The sequence below is a fragment of the Perca fluviatilis genome, chromosome 8 (genome assembly GCF_010015445.1).
Source record: "Perca fluviatilis chromosome 8, GENO_Pfluv_1.0, whole genome shotgun sequence".
Classification (NCBI taxonomy): Eukaryota; Metazoa; Chordata; class Actinopteri; order Perciformes; family Percidae; genus Perca; species Perca fluviatilis.
Genome location: NC_053119.1, coordinates 38,236,897 through 38,251,626, shown reverse-complemented (window position 1 = coordinate 38,251,626; position 14,730 = coordinate 38,236,897). Strand labels below are relative to the sequence as shown.

The following is a 14,730-nucleotide window of genomic DNA, read 5'->3' as shown; positions in this document are numbered from 1 at the left end:
ATGTCAGACAGCTAAGTAAGTTTTTAAAATAAATATTATATATATACACTAAGGCATGTTTAGATATAATATATAGCCATATATAGTTCTGTCAAATCTTATTATATACGTCTGGTATATCGAAGCTGTCCTTGAGTGCCGTAATGCCTGCCGTTTGACGTATTATTAATACATGTAGTTATAGATCCAGGGTTCCCTACACTGTGCAAGAACAGGCCGACATTATAATTCAATTTGCAGCAATTCCTGAACGTCTGAGAAGTTTTTTGCTTTTTCTCCGCCACTCATCATGATTCTGTGTAACAACTGCCAGTGTCATTCATATACTGATCAGCATTCACGAGGTGCTTTGCATTGACTGTTTATGTTAAAAATGGGCGTGCACAGGGCGGGATAAGAGGCTGATCCACATACACTCACTTGTAGGTAATCTCTGATTATATAAAGGGAACATTGTTTACAGGTGTACGGACACGGGTTTTATAAATCTGACTTTTTGCGCGGCGCCATTTTCGGGGCTTTTGGGCATACGTAAATTTATAGTAAGGATCCTACACACAGTTTTATAAATGAAACCCCAGACTTTTACAGTACGCATCTGGCAGCATTCACTTCACCCATTCACTCGTCAAAGCCAGCTTCTTCACAATACAAACACAATTCTTACTCTATGAAGGGCACGTTGTGTGATAGTTTACAGATATTCAGTCATTGCAATAAGTAAACAAATAAGATACAAAATACAAATATATACAAATAAATAATATTAAAGTAAAAATAAAAGTAATAGTCTAAACAGGAGGAATAAAAAGATACAAAAGAGACAGACTTTCAAACATCGTTAATAATATAGACAGCAGGAGCACTTAAAGGTCCCATGACATGATGCTCTTTGGATGCTTTTATATAGACCTTAGTGGTCCCCAATACTATATCTGAAGTCTCTTTCCCGAATTCAGCCTTGGTGCAGAATTACATCCACTAGAGCCAGTCCCACAATGAGCTTTCCTCAGAACGTACCATTTCTGTGTCTGTAGCTATTGAGAAGGAGAGAGGGAGGGGCAAGGTGGAGAGTGGGGTGTGGGGCCTTGACCAACTGCCACTTTGCTCATTTGAAAGCCATGATGCTCTCTCTCACGGGTTGGCCAAATTCTCTGGGCGGGCAAAGCAGAGAAAGGGGAGATTCCAGAACGGCTCATCTGAGCTTTCATTTTTTCAAAAGGCAGAGCAGGATACCCAGGACTCGGTTTACACCTATCACCATTTCAAGCCAATTGGGGACCATAGGCAGGCTGGGGGAACTCATATTAATGTTAAAAAACCTCATAACGTGAAATTTTTATGCCATGGGACCTTTAAACAGATAATATCAGATATTAAGATAGGTTTCTTATTGGATACCAACTTAAGAGACTCAAAGTATCAACCTCCAACACCTGCTTTTCGAGATGTTCACGCCGCGCGTAATTACTCCACTTCATAACGTTCCCATGGCAAGAGGGAAAATGGCTACTCTTGTGTGAAGTAAACCGGGTAAACGCAAAAATTTTTCAACTTTCTGCTAAGATATGTGTGATGTTTTTGCAACGAAAATGCGGGGATTATGAAATCATGCAAGCACCGCATATTTTGCGTGGAAATCGGCAATTTATGCGGGCGCGGTGCATATTTGAAAAAAATTGCGCCCCCGCTTGAATATGTGGACTTTGGCTGATTATGCATTGAATTTGCGATCGCATAATCACGTTTTTCTGGAGGGACTGACTTACTGCCGTAGTGTCCACTTTCGACACATATGTTAAAACACTTAGTGGAAATGATGAGCGGGATGAGCGGGATGTGGGAGATGAGCGTAACGAACGCAACCCATGGCAGCTGATTGGACGATCGCATCACATGGGTCTTGCTGCTCCCGAATTTCCAAACAGAGTGTCATGGCAGCTCATTCAGAATACGATCTCATATTGTACTAAAATAGTTTACCGAAACATGTTTCTGAAAGCATTTTAGCGAGAAATAGGCCATGCAGTTGACAAAGGTCAGTTTAAAAGATTTTCGTCAGATTTTGAGAGACACCGGCCGACTGCTCCTCGAGTGGAGTGCGCGTGCTGCTGCTCCAGGTCATGTCATGTCACATGCAGAAATGTCATGTGGGAGAGAGGCTCCCTCGAGCTGGAGGATGCGCCAGCGTGGTTTAAAGTCTGGTGTGTGGGAACATTTTGGATTTCACGTTACCTATGATGAAATAAAACAATATATAGAACTGCCACTGTGTGCATGTATTGTGTGAACATGCATTCAATATACTAATTTTAGCTATATATCATATGCTGAAGTATATTCTGGAGTGTTAAAGATTAAAAGAAAAATAACAAGAACCGTTACAGAACCGAAAACCGTGACCTTTAAAACCGCGGATACGAACCGAACCGTGGGTTTTGTGAACCGTACCACCCTAGTGCTCACAGGCGCATGCCCTTTAAAAAATAAAAAAGGTCAAAAATTGTTTGCATTTGAGAACCTTAAGAAATGGACAGCGGCTGACACGTACACATATGCCTATTAACTCAATAATTTAGTCGTAACGTAGGCTTTCAACTCAGGACAGCGCCATTTCTCACAAATACATAATGAACATTATAACTCATAAAGGACAAACTATTAACATTTCTTACACACAGTGTATCAATCTTGGATGTAACAGTATGTATTAATTTCACAAAGACACAAAAACTCTGGACTTTTAGGCTGGATGCAAAACCTTCTGTAAGGGCTAGGAAGACAAAAAACATCAGCAGAAAGGGGAAATTGTTAGCTTTTAGCTCCAAAAGACCCTAAGTTTCGACTATTTATAATTATGATATCACTAAATTTGGTACAGAGCCTCAGGGCTATACGCGACGAGCATCACAAGTTTCGTGTTGATTGCTTTTACTGTGGCAGAGATATTGCAATGGCAAATTTCCCATTTAAATGGATTGAGTTATTGGCCGAAAAAATAAACGTTGCTTATAGCGCGCCCCCTAAAGGCCCATCTTCGCCATATTTGCTGATAACATTTAATTTAGATATGATATGATATGTGTGTGGTAGCTAGCTAGGAAAATTTCGTTGGTCGTCAAATGCCATACTTTAACATAGCACAATTCTTTGCATAACTTTTGGTCAAGTCTGTCTTGAGATACTATCTACGCAGGTGTCGTGCAAATCGGTTGTACGGCCTAGGACGAAGTTCGAAAAAGCTGGTTTTCGCGATTGCGCAATATTGCGGGAAAAAGTTTTAAGCAGAAATGGGTGTGGCCTATATCAGGTAATTCCGCATGATTCAAGGAACACGGTATGTAATAATTTCTAATGTGTAATGTGGGAGTTAAGGACAAAAACCATCATAGTGCCACCTAGTGGTCCACATGTATAATTTTTGGTAGGTGTGGTCCATGGCCCATTGTCCATCTGCCCTGTAAGTTTAAAGTTGTTCACATTAGCGTAAGTGGTATATCTAGACTTGGGTCCCTTTGGGTCCCATAGGCCATGCCCACTTTGACCCCTCAGTACCCCACTTTAGGGTTGGCCTCAGGATCGGCCCCAGATGGTAACCATCAAATTCTTTATAAATTGGATGAGCCGTTCATGAGATATAAACTTTTTGTACTTGTACGCCCCCAGTGACCAATTTTCCTAAAACGCATTGGGGACCCTCTAGAGGGTCATGGCAAAGAAGAATCTAAAGTTTGGCGTTGATCCGCACAGTCTAGGAGGAGTTCCAAAAAGTAGGTTTTTGATAAATCGTAATTTTTCACGCATTAAAGTCTAGGCGGAAATGGGCGTGGCCTATATCACGTGATTCAGTTGGATCCAGTGAACGCGTAGATGTATGGTTTTTGACTGTTGGAAGTACGTTGTCAGAGTTATAGGGCCAAACGCGTTTTTTCTGCTATAGCGCCCACCTAATGGTGGAAATGGGTCAAATTTTGCGCCTGAGGTCCTTGCGGGGTTTTGGACCAGTCCTGAAAATGGCAACCCCCCACCATGTACGGTTTAGGCTGTAGTTGGAGTATTAGGCGGAGTTTTAGGCGGAGAAGAAGAGGAAGAAGAAGAAGAATCAGTAGAAAAACATTGGGTTCCGCGTTGCCTTGCAACACGCGGTTCCCATACCCCCTCGGGCTTGGACCCCTAAAAAACAGGCCACCTGTCACGTGGTGCAGGGAATAGTGGACCAAAGTGCAGAGATCAGGTAGGCAGGCAGGAGAAGGTTTAAGCTTGGGGTTTTATTTTACAAAAAACAAGGACAATGCCAACAGAGAGAGTCCCAACAGTAAAGGGCAAAAACGTCTTTCCGAAAATACAAAAGTAGATCAAAAACCTGGAAACACAAGACCTTGACGTGACTGACACAGGGAGACAATACACACTGACACAATGACTGAAACTCACAGACAGCAACAAACCAGCAGGAACAAAACAATCTGACAAGGGACAAAGGGAACACAGAGATTAAATATACTGGGAAAATGAGGAACAGGTGTCTTTCTGCTCTCAGCGAAGGCGGTCGCTTTCTCTCCCTCTCCCTCCCAGGCCTACCCTGCTTGCTATCTTGTCTTGTGTTGTCTGCTGTTAACTTTTAGAGACTCTCCCTGCAAGGCTCAGGCTCTACAAAACCCAAATTATGGAACTGATTAACTGGTCTCTCAGCGCAATTGACACTATATTCTCGAGGAGGAGCACTGGTTCGGGTGAGCCAGCATGTCCTGACGGAACGTTTGCTGCGGGGTATACGATGGACGGCTGGGAGAATTGTCGTGTCGTGTGTCTCTCTGCTCTCTCCGTGGAGGACGTTTAGGTAGGATATCTACCTATTCGGAACCATGATAACTGGACTGCTGCTGATTGGAGGATGCTTCGCCCTGGTTTATCGAGAAATTAAAAAGACTCTGGTAGCTGTCCAAAGCCCAAGGAAGCTGCCTGGCCTGACTGAAGCTGTTGAAAAAGCGATCAGTTTGCAAACTGGGATTATCAGCGCGCAAACTGGGACTATTAATCGCGTGATGGAGTACAACATGGTAATGATTCGCGGCTTGGATACCATCATGCAGAAGGTCACTGAATTGGAAAGGAAAATTGACCAGTTAAACGGATGAACAATAGAATGTCTGTTAAATTAGAGCCGCCATTCGTTTAGACCAAACTAATTTAATCTTTCGGCCCCCTTATCTTGAACGGCCTTGCCAAGGCCGTTTCTTGAAACAAACAGTCACCCTGCTGGGGCTCTGCAAGCGAGGCGCTCTTGTTCCTCCCCCGTCTCCCCCAGTGCTTGCTGATTGTCGTATCGGTTCTGGACTGTTCAAGGGTGTCACCATGGCAAAGTGCTGTGTTATCGCTAGGAAATTCTGCGGACTGAGACACTAGTGGGCTGCCGGGCTGTGCGTTTCTCAGCAGGCCAAACCCCCTCCCCTTCCCCACGCCCTACCCCGAGTCCCACGCCTTCGCGGCGAAATTTGCAACTGTACATTTATGTTATGTTGTATTGTGTTATGTTGTGTTATGTGCAGCAGTGCAAATGTACTGTTGTGTGCTTATGTGCTGAGGTGTTTTTTCCTGTTCCCAAACTGTTCTTATCTTTATGAGGACAGTCTGAGAGCCGCTTTTTTGTTTCCCTCCCCTCTCCTCATGTCATGCTGTATCTGCAAGAGTTAGGAGAGAGTTGTGATGGCGCCGCATATGGCGACTCGGTGTGTTTGTGCATGTTGCTTTAATGCTTTAATGTGACTTGCACCTACGATACCACGACACATCCCTCGTGTGTGTAAACATACTTGGCAATAAAGCTTTTCTGATTCTGATTCTGATTCTAGGGTTGGGGAACAGGTGAAACACATTAGGAGTGGGCAGAGTAACCAAGAAGGTGGGAAAACACAAGAAGTAAAACTAGACAAGACAATGGGGAAAAACAGACTATCAAAATAAAACAGGAAACAGAAATATAAACAACCACAACAGAAATATACACAACAGGGAACAGAACACACAATCCACAGAATCAATATACAAAACAGGAAACATACAGAAATATTCAAACAGGCAACAGAAATATAAACAACCACAACAGAAATATCCATAACCACAACACCATCAAAAACAACACCAGCTATAACTTCACTTAAAAAAAACAAAAAACAAAATTCAAACATCAACCAGTAAACGCTTTATTTTCTAAATGAGGAAAAAAAAAAAAGATCAATATTTGACATTATTTCAAACATAGGCCTTTGTCGAAGCACAAGAAAACAGAACTCTGTTGTCCTGGAACACCGTCAACATCACTCATCCATGAACCACTTTGTTTTCTGAATCATGTTATTTATACCACCTTTACTTCTTTACTTTTCTATCCCCTTATGATTTGTTTGCCTTTCTCTACATGGAGGCTATTTCTGTCACAGATGATAATGCAAAGAAAAGTAGAAATAGATTACTAAGAAGAACTTTTATATTTTCCAAACCGGAAATTTACCTAACAGCACCAAAGCTATTGCATAAAAATGCCTCCAGATGTAGTATTTGTAATAGTTGGTCAATTGTTATAGAACTAAAACCTAAAAGCTACATCTAACTAATAGCATTAATGCTTTTATGACCACTGCTGCCATCAAAGAAATGTACCTAAGCCAAACCTTTATTTAAATACAAAACAAAGCAAAGCTTAACCTCCCATATTATGCTATGCCCCAGGTTTGAATCTGATGAAAACCCAATAATAATAATAAATTGTACAAATAATTACTTTGTCCATTCATAAACTGTTGAGCAAGTGTCCATTGTACACATTCAGGTGATATTATTCACTGACCAATGAGCAGAGAAGTGCATTTCTTGTTGGCCGCACACTTTAAAAGGCTTTGATTATGTTTTGGATTTCCCATCTTTGGCCAGAGCATTCCTGTATCAGAAGCACGCCATTCTTAATCTCCAGACACCTTTTTGTATCTTTGTTCTTCAGTTCTTTGCCCTGGAGAAGAAAAATAAGTATCAAGAATACAAACGCACAGCCTGTCATCATACAATATTTAGACAATCAGTCAATAGTTTGAGCTATGAGTCACCCTGAAGTCATCCACCCTATATTTTATATAAAAGGGTGAGACACACTAGCTAAGTTTCCATCCACTTGTCAATCGAATTATCTGAAGTTCGGTAAAAAAACTCATGCGAATAAAGCTGGTGAAAGTGTGTTTCCATCCAACAGCTTTAAAGCGAATAAAAACCTGTGCGTAATGACGTCACATGCTGTTTTGCGATTAAATTGGTATATCACATTGATTTGAGACATTTTATGGTGTTTCCATTCATTTTTGAACTGAATCGCACAAGATTCAAGCAAACTTTTGCGAACAAAGTTTTGCTAGACAAAAGTAGTTGTTAATATTAGAAGCCAAGCTATAGCCTAAGCTCCGATGGACCTTTGGCTGAGGATATGATCGAGCTCATCAAAAAGGTGGAACTTGCCTTATATTTTCCCTCCGGCACCGCTGCGAGACAACTCTCTTTTTTGAGCCGTGTATCGAGCGCCTTCCATTTACTCCGCAGGACGTCCCACGGCTTGTCGTAAGGGACATTCTAAAACGCTTAACGTGAAAAAGCTTAACATGGTTTAATATCTAAACAATGATCAATCATCACCAGATGTATCATGGTCATATCTTGTCATGAACACTTAAGCCTGTCAAAAAAACTAAATCAAAATCCAACGATTATAAGTTATCTCACGTTAATGTGTCAGATAACGTCCATAATATTTGGACATTGGGTTAGATTTGATCGTTTTAAGTGGTTATAATGAGCAATATAGAAGAGGATTTTTTGGTGATGATTGATCGTTGTTTAGGTACATTAAACCATGTTAAGCTTTTTCACATTAGGACTTATAAAGCCAATGAGAACCGTGGAGAGTCAACCCCAAGCCGCTCCGCTGCCCTGAAGCAGAAACGATTTATGTCAGATAACGTCCATAATAACTGGACTTTGGGTTAGATTATTTGACAGTTTTCCGTGGTTATGATGGGTAATATGAGAGAGACATTTGGTGATGATTGATCATTGTTTAGGTACATTAAACCATGTTAAGCTTTTTCCTCACCATATTAATATTAATAGGCTACGGCCACTGATGAAGAAAATATTAACGTGAGATAACTTCTATAACTTCGTTGGATTTCGATTTAGTTTTTTTGACAGGCTTAAGTGTTCATGACAAGATATAACCATGGTAAATCTGGTGATGATCATCGTTGTTTAGATACATTAAACCACATTAAGCTTTTTCAAGTTAAGCGTTTAATGTCCCTGTCATAGCCTAACTGTTGGTCATTTCCTTCGCGAGCTCCTGATAAATGATGGCGTTTCTTAGATTTTTGCTATCTAAAATAGCTGTTGTATTTTTCTGGTAAATTAAATAAAAAAAGTATCTCGTCTCCCCGTTTGTCCACTTACATCTGTTTTTGTTTTGCAAACAGAGCGGAAATACTGGGCGGAAATGAACTGAAACTTCTTCTTCTTCGTTTTATTGCGGGTTGCAACCATAAAATGACCTAAAACTTAATCGCAATTCATTATTTATTCGGCAAATAACGTTTCCATCAGCGTTTATCGCATAAGCCGTATATCGATCAAGAGAAAATCCGATGAGACCGAACATATTTCATTTGAGTCGATATTCATGAAATTCAGTCGGATTTTACTGTTTCCATAAGGCATTTTTCATTCGATCACTTAATTCGGATAAAAACGGGTCGATGGAAACATAGCTACTGACTTTAATTTTTCACTATTATACTGGAATAAAAAAAATCCTTTTGCCACATCTCTTCCCTGACTTTTATATACTTTGCTATATGTTTTAATAATAGTTTAACAATGTGTAATACCTGAGTGAAGTCCCAGTGAATCCCCATTCCTTTCTGCTTAGCCTCTTTGCAGTTATGAAGGCCAGGCTCCGTTTCGTTTTTCCCCGGGTCAGTTAAACACCGGTTGTCATTGTACTTGTGGGACTTGATGGCACCGATATAGAGCTCACCGTTTGACCGATAATAACAGATCTAAAAAAAAATAAAAAATTAAAAGTCATACTGAAAGCAGATTGGTCAGTTACTGTAAATAAGCCAACAGCAGTAAACAGACAATATTTCCATTTGCCAGTTGTAACTTTTCAGTGACTATAATCATTAATCTTGACAACCACTGTTCTATTTCGTATAGGCTTCACCCTCTAAGAACTGTTGCAATTGGGTTTATCCCTCGCGCATGAGCAGTCATTACTTTCGCGCCTTTGTGCCCCTGTACGGGCCTCTCTTACGTCCGCAGGTACTGTATATTACAGCTGCGAGACCAGCGATCTGCTCCCTATTTTTCTTTAGTAACAAACAGTTTGATGACTTCGAAGAACAGCGGTGTCTGCCCGTATACCGACTGATGGACCAGCTAAATCCTGCAGCCAGATCTCCACCCGAGCTGCAAGGTGTGCCTCGGCCATGTTCGCCGGGCTGGCACCCCGCCGGCCGTTTACCGGAGGAGGACCTGAAGCGGCAGATGATGGCAGCTGGGCGGACAGTCGGATATGGTAAGGATACCACCAGCAGCGACACCCAGACATCCTATAGCGCAGAGGGAGTGGAACTCCCTCAGGACATTCGGGCACACTCCACGAGTGCTATCAGCATCCGCGGCCCCCTTCAGAGGCATAACGTGGTCGACATTTGCAGAGCGGCTTCCTGGGTCTGGGTCCTCCATGACTCACTCGGTTTTATCCACACTCCATCATCCAGCACTTGAGTGGCTATGAGTTTTTGCAGTTATTAATTGTGATATTAATTTTTTGTCATTATAAGACATTTTCACAATCCACATGACATGGGCCTTACGACCAGTAATAGGCCTAATGATGACAGGGTTTTTCATCAAAATATGTTGTTTGATTCATTAAACCTTGTTTAATATAAATAGGAAGAGGAATTAGTCTATGTTCTACTTGTCAACCTTGTGTCGCAGGTGGCTTCGCCCTTAACCCAATAGCAACAGCTCTTAGAGGGTGAAGCCTATACTAAATAGAACGATAGTTACGTATTGTAACTCCAGATTCTATGAGTATAGGCATAGCCCTCTAAGATTCAGGCCACCTGCTTCAACAACATTGGCTGAAGAAAAATGCTGATGTTGGCAGCAGATCTCTGGTCTTGCAGCTGTAATATACTGTACGTAACTGCGAACGTAAGAGAGGCTTGTGCAGGGCACAAGGGTGCGAAAGAAATCTTTACAACTGTGCATACGTGAGGGATAAACCCAATTGCAACAGCTCTCACAAGGCTATGCCTATACTCATAGAATCTGGAGTTACAATACGTAACTATGGTTACTTGCTTTACTTACTTGAGGTTGATAGTAGTAGCAACTGTAGGCAATGGGTATGTGACCTGGCACTGGTCCTTGGTCTAAGCACCTGTCAGCATCAATATTCCTTATCTATAAATGAAGGAGTTTTTCATTTTATCAAACCCAATGAAAATGCATCCAATACTATGACATGTATCATTAAAATACACAATATAATTGCACACCCTGCAGTACTGCCTCTACCACACATGCAAAGATACATTAGATACAACTAAACTTACTCCTCCATAGGCAACTAGGTTAGTCAAGGGATCCAACTTGGGATACACATTTTCCAGGTACCATTTGAAAGGTTTACAGTTCAACCTTTCCCTGAGTTTTTTCCTTTCAGAGATATCCCCAATGTCAATTCCGTGATTCTGCAGAGAATAAGGTATGGTTTGTTTGTCACATTCATATTAATAAGAAAAGCTTTTTATTATGGACCCTTGGATGTTCATTCTGCATCATGTGTGTATGAGGCATGCAGTATTCCATAGAAAGGGCATCATCATTTTTGTTGTACATGACAACATTTGAAGTACCTCAAACGGCAAGTTCCAAGCCAAGTTGACGTTGTGTTTGTATTCATCCATCCAGACTTCTGCTACCCTCAGGGCGTTTCTCCTCATGACTTTGTCCAGGTCAGGCGTGTAGGGCTTGTGGGCCCTTGCAATGTGGCCAATCTTGGAGCATGGAACTACTTCAATACTGCCTCCACATGTCCACACCTATATGAGCAAAAAAAAGCTTAGCTTTATACTACTTGATAAAATTGAATAATTGATCAGTTACCAATGGTAATTGTGCAAGTACAAAGCATGAATAAAAACAAAAGTTAAGAGTTAATAAGAGCTACTTAGAAGTTCACAAACTGTGGGTAGCACCAGCGCTTCTTATATTCACTTAACAGTTTGTAGGGCTTCATCTCTGGGAGACCCCTGCAGCTGACCCATAAAGTTAATAATTATAACAATAGAACATTTGCCAGACAACCAGTGACAACCAAGGAAGTTACCACACCTAGCCAAGACATGGTCTCTCTGAGAATCTTTGTACATTTCATTATATTATATTATATATGAGTGCCAAAAGGACACAACTGAAATGACACATAGAAAACAAGGCATAACAGTGAAATGGCTCAAGAGAGCTTAACACCGTGCTAAAAGGTTGGTAGATCATGCTAACAACGGGGCATGTTATCAGATTGGACATTATCATAAATAGACAATATTGCTACAGTTTAGGTTGAAAACTACTTATTGATCTCAAAAATCACAAGAGTGACATAACTTTTTGACACAAACATTTCCCCAATATAAATCAGAATATGGGCTTATGGAAGTAAACAATTGTAAACCACATTAATTTTATTTAAAATGCATTAATTACACTTCAATCCACACTGAATAAAGATAAGAACAAATATCTTCATCTTTAAGTAATGCTCAGCAACTTTCACCAAGGCTTTAACTCTTAAAATTTAAAAAAACGTCTACAAACATATACACTATTAATATAACTGCATGTGCATTAACCTTGTATATATACATTTACTTATTATTATTCTGCATTAGTCTGTCTGGAAAATGTTTGTGCTAAAAAGGCATATCCCACTCTTTTGCCATTTTTAAAATGTTTGATAAGTATTTTTCAACTTAAACTGTAGCAATATTGAGCATCTTATAACACAAAAAGATCAAATACTGTGTTCATTACATGACAATAGCAGCGGACTCAACTCTGGTTAAAATTGTTTTGGCTCTCCTGTAAAATCTGACATAATGCCTTGTATTGTGTTAAATAAGTTAGGTTGGCATTGACAGTTGTCAGACAAAAGGCACAATCTGTTTTTGTAGGAGAGTAGGAGAGGGGAAGACCCATCTCATCGTTTAACCCTGTTGTGTTCAATGTCATGTTAAACAATTTTTTGTTCCCGGTCAAAAAAAGACCATTCCATTAATACTCATCATAAAAATGTAAATAATACATATATTCTTTATTTTAGATGTTTTTATTAACTTAAAATTCTTATGAATAATAAAAAAAATGTATATATTTGTTATTTATGGCCTGTATGCCTCATTGATCTGAGCTTATCATCTAGAATTCGAACGAGTACTAAAAAACATAATTGCTGGATTATTTTACCTAAAATAAATAATCAGATGAAACATAGTAGGACTATAGGCTACGGTTTATCACAGATTACTTTGGGCCAAAGTTACCAAGGACATTTGTTTATTAACCATTTAAAAATGTATACATTCACATAAAGTAACACCTGTTTGGGTCAAAAGTGAGAGATTTCATCAAATCCACTTACTTTTGTGAGTTTGGGTTTTCTGCCTTGACCCTGGTTAAAAGCAATGTTAAGGCTGCAGATGGAGGGCGACATGCGGTTCCTGTCGTTACTAGGCCTACACCGTCTGTGTGCAGCGAAGACGCAGACTCACTGCTCCCATTAAGGTAGAGAATAACATTAACATTTCTCCGATCAGTTTTGTTTAAAGTGATGGATATGAGTTACATTTTCTTTTTTTTTTTTTTTTTCTTCAGAAACACGCACAAATAAGCATTACCCCACATAAAAATTAACAATCAACCATATTAGGCCTATTTATTTTTAATAAAATGAGAGGGATCGTATTAGGACTTGTGTTCAAAGTAAACGTTTTCAAACCCTTTATGGTTGCAACTATTTATTTTTACGGAGTGTCTATTTGCACCCCCGGTACGAATAGCCTCGGCCACACAGCTGAGCTATTCACACCCTGTGACGTAACAACAAAAAACCGTTGCTCGCGAACACCGAAATCATGGTGGACGTTCATCTTCCATGACCGCAGAAACCTGGCAGAAACTGGCATATTAGGAAAGTTTTCACAATTGAATTTCTAGCGGAAAATTGATACTACAGTTGCACTTTCTGTCTTCAGTGAAAGCATACAACCGTTAGTTTGTTAGTTAGTACCATAGGTTAGTACCTATTTTTCGTATACAGTATGGTTACCTAGCAACCGTGGCTTGAAGACACAACAGTTATACAACATTCTGTAAGAACTGCGAGGTGAGTGGTTAGAACACTGAGCTTTGGTCTGGGAGTTTGGAGTTTGATTCCCCAGTGAGGCAATCTTGTTGTTTTCATTTTGGATTAGATAATTTGCACGCAATTGCGCAAGTCAGGGCCCGCAAATTAGTTTTTGGTTTGGTTCAAACTAACCTTTAGAAAACCAAAAACTAACGTTCCCCAACTTTCCCTATACGTTCTGTGTTAGTGGGGAACGCAAATTTTAGTTTTTTTGCAGGGTGGTAGGGGTAGACTCATGAATATGCCTGCTCTGGTTGGGTTGGTTAGGTTTAGGCAAGAGGAGTGGGATTGGTTATGGTTAGGGTAAGAATGTCAGGGCGATAATATTCCAAAAAGGTGTAATACATGAGTAGTATGGATATGTATGTGTGTAAATATATGCCAAGGTACTGTAAATGCACAGGGGTGCAAATAGCATACATTGATATTTGTACCAGATGGGGTATTAATAGAACACATTTCTGTGTGCACTGGCGGGGTACGAATAGCATTCATTTCTAATTGCACCAGGGTACGAATAGCACTTCTAATTGTACCAGGGGTGCAAATAGCCTCACCCTAATAATAATAATAATAACAAATAGACATACATTTTCTTTATTATTCATGAGAATTTAAGTTAATAAAAACATCTAAAATAAAGAATACATGTATTATTTACAATTTTATGATGAGTATTAATGGAACGGTCATTTTTGACCGGGAACAAACAATTGTTTAACATGACATTGAACACAACAGGGTTAAACGATGAGATTGGTCTTCCCCTCTCCTACTCTCCTACAAAAACAGATCGTGCCTTTTGTCTGACAACTGTCAATGCGTGAACATGTTTACATTTATTTCAATAGATTTTTTCAGTCAGTTAAGCCAAATAATTGGGTGACAAATAGCATGCATATAAGACTATTTTACAGGCTAACAATTGCAGTGTGGGTAAACTCTTATTTTGAAAAACAATGAATACATATCCTGCCAATCCGATTATTTCGATTTCATATGTGAAAGCAAAAACAAAATGAACGAACATGCTAGCTGTTTTCTTCCTGTTTCCAGTCTTAATGCTAAGTAAGCAAAGTGCATGCCAGCTGTAGCTTATTATTTAATATATAGATACAAAAGTGGTATCAATCTAATTCAACAGCGACGGCCATCGGCACAAAAAAACGTCTAATAAAGTTAACAGCCAACAGCAGGGGGCGCTGATCACTTAT

At 39.9% G+C, this 14,730-nt stretch overlaps 1 protein-coding gene across 1 annotated transcript in view; it reads right to left on the bottom strand.

The window, feature by feature from the left end:
• Positions 1-6,010: 6,010 nt before the first annotated feature.
• The window catches only part of LOC120563882 (probable polypeptide N-acetylgalactosaminyltransferase 8), a 34,659-nt gene continuing 25,939 nt past the window's right edge, over positions 6,011-14,730 (bottom strand). The window contains exons 7-11 of the mRNA XM_039808361.1: positions 10,968-11,153; positions 10,665-10,802; positions 10,420-10,512; positions 8,922-9,092; positions 6,011-7,006 (exon numbers count right to left, since the gene is read on the bottom strand). Of these exons, the coding sequence (XP_039664295.1) occupies positions 6,887-7,006; positions 8,922-9,092; positions 10,420-10,512; positions 10,665-10,802; positions 10,968-11,153 (708 nt within the window). The 3' untranslated portion in view covers positions 6,011-6,886. The remainder of the gene's footprint in view (positions 7,007-8,921; positions 9,093-10,419; positions 10,513-10,664; positions 10,803-10,967; positions 11,154-14,730) is intronic.